Source organism: Pinus tabuliformis, chromosome 8, assembly GCF_031772625.1.
Source record: "Pinus tabuliformis cultivar Carrire ecotype Pingquan chromosome 8, CPIR1, whole genome shotgun sequence".
NCBI lineage: Eukaryota > Viridiplantae > Streptophyta > Pinopsida > Pinales > Pinaceae > Pinus > Pinus tabuliformis.
Genome location: NC_142294.1, coordinates 25,196,036 through 25,212,323, shown reverse-complemented (window position 1 = coordinate 25,212,323; position 16,288 = coordinate 25,196,036). Strand labels below are relative to the sequence as shown.

At 40.4% G+C, this 16,288-nt stretch overlaps 1 protein-coding gene across 1 annotated transcript; it reads left to right on the top strand.

Annotated features, from left to right (window-relative positions):
• Positions 1–289: 289 nt before the first annotated feature.
• On the top strand, positions 290–1,707 carry LOC149233963 (thaumatin-like protein). The gene is made up of 2 exons (XM_089371694.1): positions 290–540; positions 653–1,707. The coding sequence occupies exons 1-2, from the start codon at positions 486–488 to the stop codon at positions 1,330–1,332; spliced, it is 735 nt and encodes a 244-aa protein (XP_089227820.1). The 5' UTR covers positions 290–485; the 3' UTR covers positions 1,333–1,707.
• Positions 1,708–16,288: the final 14,581 nt, after the last annotated feature.

The window sequence follows — 16,288 nt, the reverse complement described above, 5'->3', positions numbered from 1 at the left end:
TAGAGTTTGTATAGACCAAGCGGAAGGAAAGAATCTCCGGACAATCTCACGGGCGTCAGATTTATTTACTGCAGTCTGCAACCCTCTGGAGCTCTGGCAACTGTCACATGGTAAAGGATGCATACGATAGAGCAGAGGCGTTTGGCGTTATCTATGTACCTTGAGATACGCTCCGATTACACTTTGTAAGTGAAGAGTACGACGCCGCTTTCATGACCGCACACATGCCACAGTTTTCTTGACTCTGCATATTAATTTGTCTCTTTGCACCTGGAGCGCAGCGCTCCGACAACACCCATCGGACTCAATTTCCTGTGTTTTCCCTCGTACACTGTGAAAGCCCGACCGGTAATGCGTGTCTTCGTAATAATTCCACTTCTTGCAGTGCACAACAATCAATGGGAATCTGAACTTACATATACAAATTAACCTCTTCCTCACCGATCTCACACCTCATCCTCTTATTTCTTCACAGTCGGCACGAAATGGGGTTGAAGATTGACCATCTAGTTGCCTGCTTCATACTCCTCTATATTTCTGGTAATATATATAAATCTCTATGTTTTTAGTTGGCATTCTGGTTTTCAAGCTTTTTCAGATTTTATTTCATGTTGTATGACTTGGTATGGTTATGGTTGGCTGTGATGTGAAGGTGGAAGTGGTGTTTTTGCAACAACTTTTACTCTGTTTAACAAATGCAAGCATTCGGTATGGCCCGGAATCCAGCCCAGCGCCGGCAGACCCGTGCTTGCCAATGGTGGGTTTCGTTTAATGCCGTCACAGACCGTGTCCATCGTTCCTCCTTCGGAATGGTCGGGACGAATATGGGGTCGCCACGGTTGCTCCTTCGATAGCAACGGAAAAGGCGTTTGTGCCACCGGTGACTGCGGAGGCCAACTCCAATGCAACGGTGCTGGAGGCGCGCCACCAGCCACGCTCGCCGAGTTCACCCTGGGCACACAGGACTTCTACGATGTGAGTCTCGTGGATGGCTACAATCTTCCCATTGCCATAGCTACCCGCAAAGGCTCCGGTAAATGCACATATGCGGGGTGCATCAGCGACTTGAACCTCAACTGCCCGCCTTCACTTCAGGTGAAGAATGAGCAGGGCTGTGTCATGGCTTGTAAGAGTGCCTGCTTTGCCTTCAGCACGCCTCAGTATTGTTGTACGGGTTCCTATGGAAATCCCCAGACATGCAGACCCACTAGTTTCTCTCGTCTATTTAAGAATGCGTGTCCCAGAGCTTACAGTTATGCCTATGACGATCCGAGCAGCTTGGTTACATGCTCTGGGGCTGACTATCTTATCACCTTCTGCCCTCATGGATAGCGACGCTGCAAACGCTTTCCACTTCTGAACATTTAAGAGCAGCTATTTGGCTGTTTAAGACCGTAGTTGCTTGAAGAAAATGTAATTGTAATTTGTGATCACTCTTCACTTATAGGTAGTTGTATTTTGTGATCATTTTTCACTTTGGGCACTTGAGAGCAGCTATTTGGGCCATAAAATCATAGCTGCCATGAAAGTGTAGTTGTAATATGTAGATTTATGGCCATGAAAGTGTAGTTGTAATATGTAGATTTATGGCTTTTGTGCAGACATAGGCATGGCTTAGGTTGATATTATTAGCTACTTTATATGTATTTCAGTTGTAATGAAGCCAAATTTATAGTAAGCCAAGGTGCAAGCTATATTTAAATCAAATCTTTCTTATTTTGTGGGGCTGATCAGGATTGTGTTTTGCTAAAGATTAAAACGATGTGTTTGCAAGGATTTGATTTGCGATTTCGCTAAGAGTAATGGGCTGATCTGGATTGTTTCTTTCTAAAGATTAAAATGCTGTGTTTGCAAGGATTTACTTTGTGATTTATGTGCTCTCCTAAAAAAGATAGTTACAGGGGAAAAGCAATATCAAGCTGTTTAGAGGTTGGACAATAGGTTGGGGAAAGAAGCATATCGAGATGTTTAGAGGGTTGGAGAATAGCCTTGAGATTAGAGCAGTTGGACAACAGGCTGGGGAAAGAACAATATCATGGTGTTTATAGGGTGGAGAGTAGCCCTCAGATTAGAGCAGTAACCCTAAGTAGAAGATTGATTGAAGGTATTTTTAAAAGTAGGTTGGATTAGAGCAGTAACCCTAAGTAGAAGATTGATTGAAGGTATTTTTAAAAGTAGGTTGGCTTATCGTTTTCGTGATTTGTCATTTATTTGTTTGAATGACTTGTATTTCTATGAGAGGCTCATTTTACAGCCCAGTGTCATGTAGGCTCATTCGGCTCATTCTACAGTACAATCTGGTAGGCTCATTCTACTTGAGAGTTGTCTTTAAAGAGACTTTTTGGAATCTCTTCTGGTGGGTTTTTCCAGTCAAAGTAGCAATTCATTGAAATCGCAAGTTTGATAGCTAATTTCTGCACAATCAAAGCGTCCGAGGGGTTTTTCAGGGTGCTGAATCCAAATATGCAGTTAAAAAACCATTTTAAATAATACAAATCAAGATTTAACCTCAATTTTTTCTGTCGGATTTCATCACTAGAATCTCCAAAAAGTCACACTAAAGACAACTCCATTCTACCTCACAGCCCAGTATGATGTGTAATTCTATAGGTGTGATGTGTAGTATGATGCGTATGATGTGTAATTCTATAGGTGTGATGTGTAGTATGATGTGTACTTCTATTGGTGAGATGTGTAATTCTGTTTGTCCATGACCAAAGTTGAAATTTTGTTCAGCTCAAATAAATTTTTTAAAATTAAATAATTATACAAAATATTTAAATAATATAGGTTTAAAAAAAAATTAGATCCCTCTAGGCTCATGTTAGATGCATATTTAACATAGATCTAAGTTGATATTTGCATTAAATGAAAAATTAGATACTTCTCTGCTCATGTTAGATCCATATTTAATATAGATCTAGGCTGATATTTGCATTAAATGAATGTATGATTTTGGGAGAATGAAAATGGTAAATAATGATTGTATGTCTTTCTATTTTGTTTGTTGGATGAGAATAATGTAATATTCAATATATGCTTTTTGGAATATGCTTTTTTTTTGAGGTGGTCAAGATGGAGTGCATTTGAGTTTAATGGTTTTCCAAGATATTTGCCTTTATTTGTTTATGAGGAAAATAATAAAATAAAGTTTTTTTTTTTATGTGGTCAAAATGCATTGTATTTTCCCATGGTGATTTCCCATGGTATTTGTCTTTTGTTTTGAGAAAAATAATAAAATAAAGGCTTCAAGAGAGTCCATCAAGCCTATAAAAGGGGTGAGGAGCAAGGCTTTTGAGTGCCCTGAGGTTGTCTATCTTATTGTGTATTTCTGAGAATTTGGTGTGGTGAGTGCAAACTTGATTATGAAAACCCTATGGTGATATATACTTGGTGGATCCATTTAGGATTCACAAGTGTGCTTTGTTAAATTGTAGCAAGAAAACGCTTCATTTGACTTGTTTTAATCAAAAGAAGAAATTCAAATTTCAACATCAACAAGATGACTTGAGTTGTAGTTATCGAGGGTGACATGGCCAAGTCACTTAGTTAAGTCAGTCAGTGCGAGTTTGTGGGTTCGAGTTTAGTTATCTGAGTTTTTGCCATGAATAGAGTAAGTAGGAGTTTAGTTGAGTAGTTATAACTATTGTTAATTTATTGATCTATAAGTTAACTAATCAATTTACTAAAAATAACCCTAGTCATGCATGCAATTTGAATTGCTTAGTTGATTGGAGAAAAATGGCATCAATGTAATCATTATTGTATACTAGTGAGTGTACAACAAATGAACTATTTCTCTTGGGATTTGCGTAAGGAAATAAGAGTTTTTCTATTCTTTAGGTGTTGAATTGCCTAAAGAAATAGACGCAAGAGGTCTAGATTGGCTAAGTATTTTCCATACCATATTGAGGAGGAGATTAATATTGTACTGCAGGTTGAGCTTCAAGGATTGAAGCTATCATTGTAATAGGTCATTGTTCTCATATGATATAATCCAAACATAGGAGGGTTTTTTGCAGTTGGGTTCACCAATAAAACTAGTGTCATTGTGATTGAATGATTGCATATGTTTCTATTGTATGTTTTCTTTCCACAGATTGAGTACAAGAAATTTGCATCTATTGATTTCAGTTTGATTTCATTAGCCACTATAAATTTCGAGTTATTTCTAAATGGTAACATATCTATTAAAAAATACATAGAAACTAGGTTTTTGATCTTCTCTCATCAAAAATTCCAATTAATAGAGTTTTGTGGTGCATACTTTTTTCAATGCAGGGACATTGTCTTTCAATGGATTGAGGCTTGAGTATGAATTTGAAGGAACTTTGAACTTATGTGCTTGGAAAGACAAGATGGAATTTGCGCTGAATGACAATGGAGTATTCATTCAAAATGATATTCCAAAACTAACAACATCAGATGCACAACAACTGGCTCAGTGGAAGAAAGACACAACAAAACCCAGTAGGATTATTTTGGAGGGAGTCAAAGATCATGTGGTTTCGAATTTGCATTGAAATGAAACTCCATTTGCAGTGTGGAAAACCCTCACAGATTTATTCCAAAGCAGTGACGGTGCAAAGAAGTTGGATGGTGTTATCATTCATGTCAACCCATGGGTTTCACTAGGTTTAACTTTGACTAAAAAAAAACAGTGATTGATGTCAAATGAACAATGAACAATGAACGCTTAGAATTTTTTGGATTACATCAAGTTGAAAGCGACATTATTGGATGGTTGAAAACCTAGGTCCCAGGATTTGGGTTCTTTGGACTGAGGACGTACCCCGACTTTGTTGAGAGTTTTTTAAGGATCAAAACATTGAAGTTGATTTGGAGATCCATGTCATTGGATTCTTCTCATCAAAATATTTTTGTTGATATGTGGTATGCCACATAAGTCTTCTTGGTTTGAGAGATACTCACTTTTGAAGTTGATGGCCCCAGTTGGTGGGCTAAAACCCTAGGAGGTAGTGACATGACACCTTATTATTAATTTAAGGGTTTGACCTGTTCATCTTGACAGTGATGTCTCCTCTTGAAAACTAAAGGTACTCAACAAAGTAAGAAGCAGTATTCACCTACGGCTGCCAATATATGACAGTGATTCTCGTTGCAATCTCATTGTGTATAAGTTGAATAATTTCAAGAACCAAAGACAATAAACCAATTATTGACTTCACAATCTAAGTGGGACCATATGCACTAAGCCAATCCTTAACACAAATATTAAATAATAATTATAATTTAAGGGTAGTCTTAATGTTTGTATCATTCCTCACACCCTTAGGCTCTCATCATCTCATTAAAACTAAAATAGCTCCTTCCTTAAGACACAAGAACATAATTAAATAACAATTAGTTAATTAGTTAATAATTCATAAAGGAGTCTAAGGACCTACACTCCATTCCAAAGTACACTTTAATAAAGCCCCCAACTAGCCCTACCTTACACTATAAAATGAACTTCATTTAACTCTCAAAGATGCATCAAACTTAACGAATCTTTTGCTTTGAAATTTTTGGTGGTCTGAGGCAGATTATATGAGGCAAAGTTTCGGCCTTCCTGAGGCAACTAGGGCTTGTCACAAACAATGATTTGATAGGGTGTATTTCTTGAAACATATTACTCTGCACTCTTGGCCTTGAGGCAAGTCTTCTTGTTCGTTTGTTTGTGTTTTATTTTGTATTTGCTGGGCATTTTTTTTGTGAATTGACTCTGCGGCTAGGGAATTAGGGCACAATGTTCTGAACAGTGACCAAGCGACATCCCTTCCAAGGATAGTTTTAGGACAACACTTGTTTGTCAAGTAGACCAAGGGATGAGGAACTCGCACAAGGGATTTTGAGACCAATATTCACTAAATTTTGTTGGACTACTCACATAAATTGTAGCTCTCTGTGGTGAATTTATGAGTTGATATGAATAGGACGAAACCCTAACAGTGAGCCTATAGCTCATATTTCTACAAAATAATCGATTGTGAAGGGTTTTGAAGTCTACCTCTGTGTTTGAGCTTGATCCAAGGCTAATTTGAGCCTAACAATGATCTAGACCATGCAAGCTTGTGTCCTTGGGTAATCACTGATTAGAGATGTTGAAGGATCGACACTTAAATAAGTCAATGTGCAAAACCTTGAGACTGATGCTGCCTTCTTTTTGATTTTATTCTTCCATACCTTAGAACAATGATTTGGAATTTTGATATAACCTTTGTAATATGATGACTTTTTGGGAGCAACAATAACACTAATGACAAAATGACATTCACCATCATGTGTTAAGAATTGTGATAACAATCCTCAAGTGTATAGATAGATTTAACAGAGACTTAGAACCTAAGTGATGTGACAATCTAAGATATTACAACTCAATATGACACTGTGACTTAAATATGTACGACTATAATTACAATGGCATGTGTAACCTGAGAGAAATCTTGGAGGTAGTCGTCAGGCTGAAGAAGGAAGATACCAAGGAGAGGATTTTTTAGGATCTGAAGATGGCCATCGTAGCGAGCTCCCCCTGCGCTGGAAATGGAATCACCGACTGTGCGATCGTTGGAGGCGGTGTGGCAGGGATGGCCATAGCCTCTGGCCTCTGCGGTTTCGGCCTCAAGTACGTGATGATGGAGCTCCCGGAACCCCTTCGATCAATCGGTATGGACGTGTTTATGCGACCCAACGCCAGGGAAGCACCCGACGCCATTGGCACAGCAGACATGCTTGAAGGGCAGAGCATATCAAACGCAGAACGGAAGGAGAAGCCCGAAAAGCTGAACGAGGACAGAGATCGGCATACAAGTTTTGCTTTTGGGCTCAGAACCCATTTCGGGGGCGGAGAATCGTCAGGGTTTGGGGCGATTTATGCAGGCTATGCCAGTCGGCTGTTCATCAGGCCAATCTCTCTACTGCCGTCTTTTGCATGCAAAGATGGGGGACTGCATGTAGCAGATCTAATCCATCACACAACTGCATGGCCCAAATTCTACAGATCCAGGCTGGATCTAACTGATCTGAGCAAGTTTCAAGATTATCCAGAACCCAGGCAGCAGATCGGCGGGAATAGGCATCGATTGAGCAGAGGGCACGCAGTTTTCATCATACAAAAGGCAGATCGACCCAATAGGAGGCAAGATCTGGAAGAATGCACACAGCCGGACCATCTGGCAACCAGCAAAGACACCGGTTCAGGCAGAGCTCAACCAAAACGCAGACAACAGGTAACCAAAAATCGATTTCAGATATTTATTAAAACCCCTGAGAAGAAATCTTTTTTAGTACGGGTAAGTGCAGATTGCTCTATTTCGCAGCTAAAGCAGCAAATTTGTGCATTGACTGGCTATCCTGGCCAGATCCAACATTTAGTCAGTGGCAGGTGGTCCCTCCAGGACAACAGAACCCTGGGAAGCTACGAGATCAGTCCAGGAGAAACCATTGTTTTGAACCTCAGGCTGAGAGGAGGGGCCCCATCTCAGGGACAACCTAGTAGTTCAGGAGGGGACAAGGGGAAAACAGCACCCCAGCACAAACCTAAGGGAGTTTCATCCTATAAAAACATTCTCCAAGGCAACAGAGAATCAGGATCCCTCCCAGATCAAGGTGGATATACACCCCGGCCTTACATAGTAGACCAGCTAGGACAAACTCCAGCCTTTAATATTGATTCCACAGGGCTTGATGATTATGTTAAGTCCTATGAAACACAAGCTCTAATATGTCGTTTCAACAGCTTCTGGCCAAAACCAACGGACCTATTTCATTGGATTTTTACCACTTGGACCATGGAATGCGACATTCATCTATGCTCCAAAGGGTTTTTCATAGTTAGATTTATATCCAAGGAGGTCAGAGATACTATCATCAGTGCTGGGCCTTGGTTTTGGGGAACGGCGGGGCTGTTCATGACCCCATGGTTTAAAGATTTTGATCCAAACAAAATGACTGTATCTAAAGTGCCGGTTTGGGTTCGTCTACATAACCTTCCCCTTCACTTTTGGAGTGAACGAGTCTTGGAAGGAATCGGGAACAGCATAGGGAAATACATCAAAACAGATCTGGAAAGGATTGATGAAAGGATCTTCACTTTCGCACGCATCTGTGTGGAAGTAGATCTAAGTAAAGGGCTGCCAGACAACATAAGGCTGATCTACAAACAACAAAATTGGCTGCAAGCACTAGACTATGAAAATACTGCTTTTAGATGCAGGATTTGCAGACAAACAGGACACTTGCAAAGCACATGTCCAGAAGCCAAGAAAGTTAACAGTAAAAGAAAGCAGAAAGGGAAGCAGAGGAAAGGATGGCAATTCTCCCCCCCTAACTCAGAGGATGAAGAATCAGAAGCAGAAGAGGACGATACCCCCACAGAGAATGCTGAGGTACCCCGAGCAATGGGAACCCAGAAGGAAAATACATCAGAAAACAAGACTCCACAGTTCTACCCAAATCAGGCAGAGAAGACAAACGAGGATCAGAGCATGGGAGGGATTAAACGACTTCATCAATCAGATACTTCAGATTCAGACAAGGAAGTAGGCCCGCAGAGAGCAGAAACACAGTTAGTCTTAGCTTCGATTGAGCCTACTCAAGGAGAGTGGCGCAAGGTCGAAAAGAAAAAGGGAAGGAAAACCTGAAGATCCGAAATTCAGTTTTCCTTGCTCTCTCCCTTCTTCCCTCTGCTTTTTCTTCTATTTCTTTTTTCATTTTTGCACGCTAGTTGTGTATCATTGTGAAGGGTGCGAAAGCACTTGAGCCCAATGGGCAGCTTATGGAAATGCTCAATGCATATGAAATTGTAACTTTTCATTTTTTAAATAAAAGGTTACAGATTTTTCCACTGGAAAAAAATGGTATGTGTAACCTACAACACATTAACAAGAAGTGCAACAACTAGACAAGATGACAAATGACACAATAACCCTATGTAGTAGTGCATGAGAATTTGTGTTAACATAGTTGCATTACAGTGTTTTGGCCTCTTGACTATGACCTTTTTTAATGATCATACCTTGAATGTGACTTGATACATTGACCTACTTGACATGACAATGACTATGAATTTGTACCAACAGTGACCTAAGTTATGATGGCCATCTATGACCTATACCAACAAGTGATAAAACTACGTATTGACACCTTGACATGACTTAAAATTACTCTTTGACTTGACTTGAGTTGATGTTAAGTATTGTCGTTAATATAACAATGATGAATGAAACTGATTGTGACATTGACATAACATGAGTATGATTTGATATGACACTTTCTTGTGTGTGTGTGTGCGCGTACATATATATATATATTTGCGATAATGTATAAAGTAACAACACCTTTGGAATATGCTATGCAGAGAACTTGATCCATATACTATATGACTTTTGTAGTATCGGGTATTGAGCTATGACAAAACTAAGAAGTGTGAATTGACTTAACACCTAGACATAAATGTAGATTTTCCTATAGATTCACAGCGCATGTAATGTACTAAAATACAAGACAATAATCTACTCTACTCTTTAAACAATGAACACCAGTAGATGATGAAAACAATAATTGATAAGAGGAAGATAATCAGACACAAAACACAATTTTTCTCTGGCAAAAGCCACCGCTCAAAACCCTGACTATCTATTGCATTAATAAGAAATTTGAGTGATAATAAAAGCTTGTTCTCACTAGAACAATTCCTGCACAAGTATGATCAACTCTCAACCTCACAACCCTGCTATAGCCAACAGTTAGCCAATTCTGCTGCCTTCCAAGCCCTTATTTCCTTGCACAATTTCTGTGAGGATCAACCCATATTTAATTGAGAAATCATTCCTCCATAATTGCTCAATCCAAAACTAAGTCCTTCTTTGATTACATGCATGACCTGTACAACTCATATCATCATGCAACTGATAGTACACTAGCCCTGCACTCTAGTCTCAACATGGTCTTTCTTTGAACTAACATGCATGAGTTTCTCATGCGGGAATCTTTAGTTAGCTGTTGTAGCACTGAGGATGCACCAGTGCACCAACTCAATACTAGATCTCTACTAGTTTCACAAACAGTGAGAACTAGTTTCACTGTCTATAATTCAGTTAAATTGAGTTATCTAATTACAACTCAAATAAACTCATCCTAGACCCCTAAAATTTAGGGAGAACATATACATGACTACAGAAAGACTTCCAACTCGAAATTCCTAAGCTAATTAAGTTAATTAAACTTAATTAACTATTTACAAGTTGCTATGAGAATAGAATTTGATTTTAATTCACAGTTTAATTCAAGGACAAATTAAACTGGAATTTCTTGTTTCCATTTCTCAACACTCCCTCTCAACAAGAAAGGGATTATTAGCTACCCTGATCCTGTCTCTGTGAAACTCGAATTTACATCTTGACAATGCCTTTGTCAAAATCTCAGCATATTGCTCCTCCGTGGGAATGTACTCCAACAACATAATCCGCCTCAATACACAATCTCGAAGATGATGATATCAGATATCTATATGCTTGGATCGATCATGAAAAACTGGATTTTCAGAGAGTTTGATACAACTCTGATTATTGCAGTAAATCACAGTTGGATCCATCTACTGACCAAACAAACAAACTAGAATCTTCCTCATCCAGATGGTTTCACACGTTGCTTGACTTGCATCCATGTACTCTGCCTTTACGGAACTGAGTGGAACCGATATCTGTTTCCTGTTGTATCAAAAAACTACTGCTGACCCAATATTGAAGATCCCTCCTTATGTGTTCTTCCTATCGGATGGTCTCCCTGCCCAATCTGCATCAGTGAAGCCTTGAAGCTTCACTCCCTCTGTCTGTTTGTATCACAATCCATACTAAGTGGTGCCTCTGAGGTATCTCAACACATTTTTTCCGCCTTCCAATATAGCTTGGTAGGCCTAACCATCGCATAACTAAGTTGGTTAACTGCATAGCACATATCCGGTTGTGTGTTCACCAAATACATGAGTGAACCCACAAGTTGCCTGTGAATAGTAGCTTCCACTACTTCTCCTGAAGTAGCATCCTCCTTCCTCCAGTTACTTGTTAGAGGAGTCTCCATGGGTTTGTTGCTCTTCATGCGAAACCTGTTGAGTATCTCGTTGGCATACTTGCCCTAAGACAAAAACAATTCCTTATCATGTTGCCATACTTCCATGCTCAGAAAGTAATGATGAACCCCATGTCTTTCATCTCAAAATCTCTTGCAAGATCCTCCTTGCAAGACTTGATCCACTGATCATCATCTGTCAAAATCAAATCGTCGACATATAACACAATGATCAACAATTTACCTTCCACCATTATGTGGTACATGTTCATATCCGCTTCACTCTTGGTGAAGCCTAACCCGGTGAAGTAGCTATCGATCTTGGTGTACCAAGCATGGGGTGCTTTCTTCAGCGCATACAATGCTCGCTTGAGCCGGCACACATGCGACTCATGATTGAAGGTCTCAAAACTTTCATGCTGCTCTATATACACCTATTCCTCAATCATGCCATTAAGGAAGACTGTCTTTACATCCATCTGAAGTATCTTCCAACCCATCTATGCTGATAGTGCCAATATAGATATGATTGATAAGTACCTTGCAACAAGAGCAAAGGTCTCATCATATACAATCTGCTCTACTTGAGAAAAGCCACGGGCCACAAACTTGGCCTTATGCTTCTCCACACTACTATCTACAACGTGCTTTACCTTGTAAAGTCATCGGGAGCTCACCACTGACTTGTTCTCAAGTCCCGGGACCACATCTCAAACATTTTTATGAACTATGGAGTCATACTCCTCCACCATGGCATCAACCCAAACCAGTTGTTGCATTGCCTCTCAAAGGAGGATGGCTCTGTCTCAACACATCCACTCATAAGAGCCATGTATCCAGTGTACCTCTTAGGTGACCTCCTCTGCCTGCACTGAGATGTGGGTGCTCCCACATTCTCCCGTGCATCATGCAATAACCTGTCAGCCTCTATGGTGCGCTTTCTCCCATCTCTAGAAGACTCTACCTGATTAGATGTCTCCACTCCCGGATCCTCTGCATGTGGCTGCTCCACATCACGCTGAGGCTCCTCAACCTTAGGAGATAAAAGCTCCTCAACTGCATGGAGTTGAAGCTCCCTTTCAAGGGAAACTCGCATGGCTTTGTCCTCATTGAATTTGAGATTCCTGCGAACCACTATCATCTCGTTGGTCGGTAAGTACACCCGATATTTGTGAGATGTATTAGTGTACCCCACAAACATCCCCAACTCCGCTATCGGCTCAAGCTTCTTATGTGCATCTTTGGTCACATGGAAATATATCGATGACCCAAAAATCATGAAGTGACCAACATCTGGTCTCTTACAGGGGAAAGTTTCCTTTGGTGTTTTCATCCCAAATATTTGATGCGGGCTTTTGTTCTGCAAATAAACCACTGTGTTGCATGCCTCAACCCACAAGTGTGATGGTAGGCCTTGATCATGCAACAATGCCCGTCGTCTTTTCAGCCACCCCATTCTACTATCGGTTATGGGGTGCTGTCAACTCTCGTTTAATCCCTTTTACTGCACAAATTTTTTTTAACTCATTTGAGACATACTCATCACTGTTATCACTCCTCAGAGCTTTAACCTGCTTTCCAGAATCTTTCTCGGCCAATGCTTTAAATTCACAAAACTTTGTGAAAATTTGATCCTTCTTCTGCATGAAAAAGATCCAGCATTTACAAAAAAAATCATCAACAAATATAACATAGTCCCTATGTTTGGTCATGGATGTTGTTGAGAATGGTCCACACACTTCTGAATGGAATCACTCTAGAATCGCTTCTGCTCGACTGTATCTGTCGTTAAATGAAGCCTTGGTGTATTTTCCCAAAGTACACCCCTTGCATGTATCAACTTGCTCTAGCGTACCTTTGGGAAGACTAGTAGAGATTTGTTGTATGATTTTCAAAGCCCCATGATGCAAGTGACCCTATCGCTCGTGCTACAACTCGCCAACGTCTTGGCTCTTCACCTTCTCTACTTTCGTGCTCAAAGCAGCAAAATCCTTTACCCCCCAACTTATATAGATTCTTAACTCGAATCCCTATCTTCTTTACTTGACTCGTGGCTATGTGTCGAAGGAACGCCTTTCCTTTGCTAAAGACCACATCACAACCTCTATCCTCCAACATGGTGACCGATACTAAGTTCTTCTTCAACCCGGGCACATACATAACATCTCTCAAAGTGAGAGGAGCACCCTACTCCATGTGAAAAGTAACCATGCCCAATACAATAGCACTATACCTCCTGTCGTCACCCATCTCGATATGCATCTGGAGATCCTTCTCCTCCAAGTCACTGAACAAATGCTTGTTACCAGTGATGTGGAATGAAGCTCCATTGTCAAGGTACCATATAATACCCATCATTGATGACACCATGCATGTAATGAGAGTAAAGTCCAATTAAAATTGAGAGGCCAAAGCCTCACCCACCGCTCCGCCTGAAGACTTCTTCTTGGACTTCTTGAGCGGACAGTGTGTAGCAAAATGTCCCAACTCATGACAATGAAAGCACTTAATTTTCGACATGTCTTTCTTCTTGCCTCCATGACAAGAATCTGATTTGGAATGGGACGCCTTCCCTTTCCCCTTCCTTGCCTTACCTGCTAAGGTACAATTTTCCTCATCATCGATATTTGATGAGGAACCATCTTTGGTGTTCATTCTGATCTCCTCCTACATCAAATCCGACCACAGTCGTTCCCAATCTGGCAATTGCTCCCTCCCATTGACAAAGTCCCGATAGTTATTCCAACTCTTGGGAAGGCCCAGGAGAGCTAAGCTCACCATATCATCCTTGACAATGGTTATTCCAACACTTCATCTCATCACGATAGTGAGTGAACTTGGTCAAGTATTTTGGAATGGTCTTGCCTTTCTCCATCTTGATTTTTCGATGTTTGTCTTTCAGTGCCAACTTCCTATGGTCGCTGTTGTTCTAGAATAGGTATATTAATGCTTTCCACATAGGGTACAAAGTTTCCTTCCCATGGAGATTTGACACAATGTGGTCTCAAACTCTCTCAAGGATTATCGCCTCGCCTGTTATCACCTAGATTGACCTCAGGCTGAAGGGAGGCAAGCTAGGGTAACCACAAACCACGCTTAGCCAAGTAGCTAGCCCTACTAGGCCGAGAGAGGGCTTTCTCTGTAAGGATCTCAATCAAGATGACTAGATCAGGTAAAGGATTTTAGGCTAGGTATAGTAGCTCGAAAGTTTTGATTGGATTTTGTAGAGGTTTTGCTAGATTAGGAGGAGTTGGGCAATTTAGGTCTGGGAAATTAGGTCAGAAATGCAGGGTGTTCTATGGGGCAAGGTAGGCAGAGGCTTTAGCACTCTTGGGCTTGATGGGGTGAGATGTTTAGACTAGTGAGAAGCTAAGAAGGGCATGTGACAATCATGGATCCTTCCTGGACTGCAGAAAACATGAAATGATGAATGATTTCCCAAGGCAGAGCACTGATACAATGGGTTCTACCTATCAAAATTGAAAACATTCAAGTAGAAGCAATGAAATGATAGATGGAATACATAAAACGTATAAACATATAATCACAGAAGAAGAAACTGTACTAGAACTCCATACTATAGGGATCCCATAAAAATAGCTGCAAATCTTATTAATTTCCTGCCAAACTGCTTACAAAGGTGTACAATCAAGCTCTGAGCATCCACACTGAGTCCAACCAACAAAATGACTAAGAAAATACATGATATAGGCCTCAAAACAACTAATCCTAGCCTCAGGGGTCAAATCCATGAGAGGAGGAATAGTTGCACAAAAGACTGAACTGATAGCTAAAGACTAGGGTGGTCAAACTGAATCATTCCTAATATGAAGCAAACTGATTCATTACATGCCACTTAGGCCATTCATCTGATGTATCTACCCTAGGTAACAAAAACACACTTTAATTACATCATCATTATGAATTACATCAATGAAAAATCAAAATCCCATAGGTGAAAAGTATTTTCTAAGAGAAATAGTGAAAAATTTGGCTGCCTGTCAAGTGCGCAACGCCAGTGTCAAACGCGCAGCGCCTGAAGGAAGTGTGCAACGCCATATTCAAGGCGAGTTTTGATTGCCTTCCTAGTGTCCAAATCTAGCTCAAGATAGCTCATTGGAAAGATTATCTTGCCTAGTTTCCAAAAATGCCCCTAACTTCCAATTTGAGCTTGATTTGCCCCTCCAAAACTGCGATCTCCCAAGACTACTCAAACGCGTAGCGCCTGGCTCAGAAAATAGGCAGAGACATGATTTTTAGGTGGTTTTTTGCCTTTTCCACCTAGTAGTTTTGACTTTCAAACCTGGAAACATGGTTTTATTGAATGTAAATGGTCTTTTGAATCCAATGGTGGTGGTTGTTCTTCCAAAAAATGCCCCAAAAAAGTGCGCAATGCCCTAGCAAAAAACTGAGTTTAGGGTCTTCAAAAATGGTTGACATAACTAATGCTAAACGTGCCTAAGCATGGAGAGAAGCCTCCACCAATAGGTCAAGCTTTTCCTTCTCCCTCTGATGGGTTAAGGCCTCAATTTTTGCATGAGCCCTTTTGAGCTTGGCTCTAGCAATTTTGTTTCTCATGGCATAGTATTTGGCCATTATTCTTTGAATCTCCGTATTTCTATTAGCTTTAGCTAATAGGTCCTCAAGATGAGTGTTAGCCCTCTCAAGCCAATATTCCCAGTTCTCATTCATCATTATGCCAAATTGTTCATTTAAGGTGAGTTGGTTGGCAAGTTGAGCTTCTTTTTCTCTTTCAAGCTCCAAAGCTCGTTTTAGGCCTCCTCCTGGGCATTTCTTCCTCCATGGGCTCACCATAGTCACCATAGGCTTCCTCAAGTTCGACTTCAGTTTTTTCAACTTCCCTTTTAGCTTTGATGCGCTGAATTTCCATAAGCTCATGCTTGGTCTCCATTTGCCTATTTTCCTGTTCATAATAAGATATGATGTATTTTTCTCTTTGTAGATTCACCTGCAACTCACCTATCAATGCTTCTTGCTCTTTGAAGATCATTCTGGTGTTTTCCTTTTCATCTTCCTCATCTAAGTCCACTAAGTCAAAATCTTGCTCAGTTTCATGGGGGTCTTCTTCCTGTTTTTGCATTTCTATTTCAACCATTTTTTCCTTTCCTTTCTGTACCTGCTTGGTTGATGAAGAGAGAAAGGCCCCTCCCACAATCCGTGGGGCAAACACTTGCTTATTTCCTCTCTGATAGGTATGCAC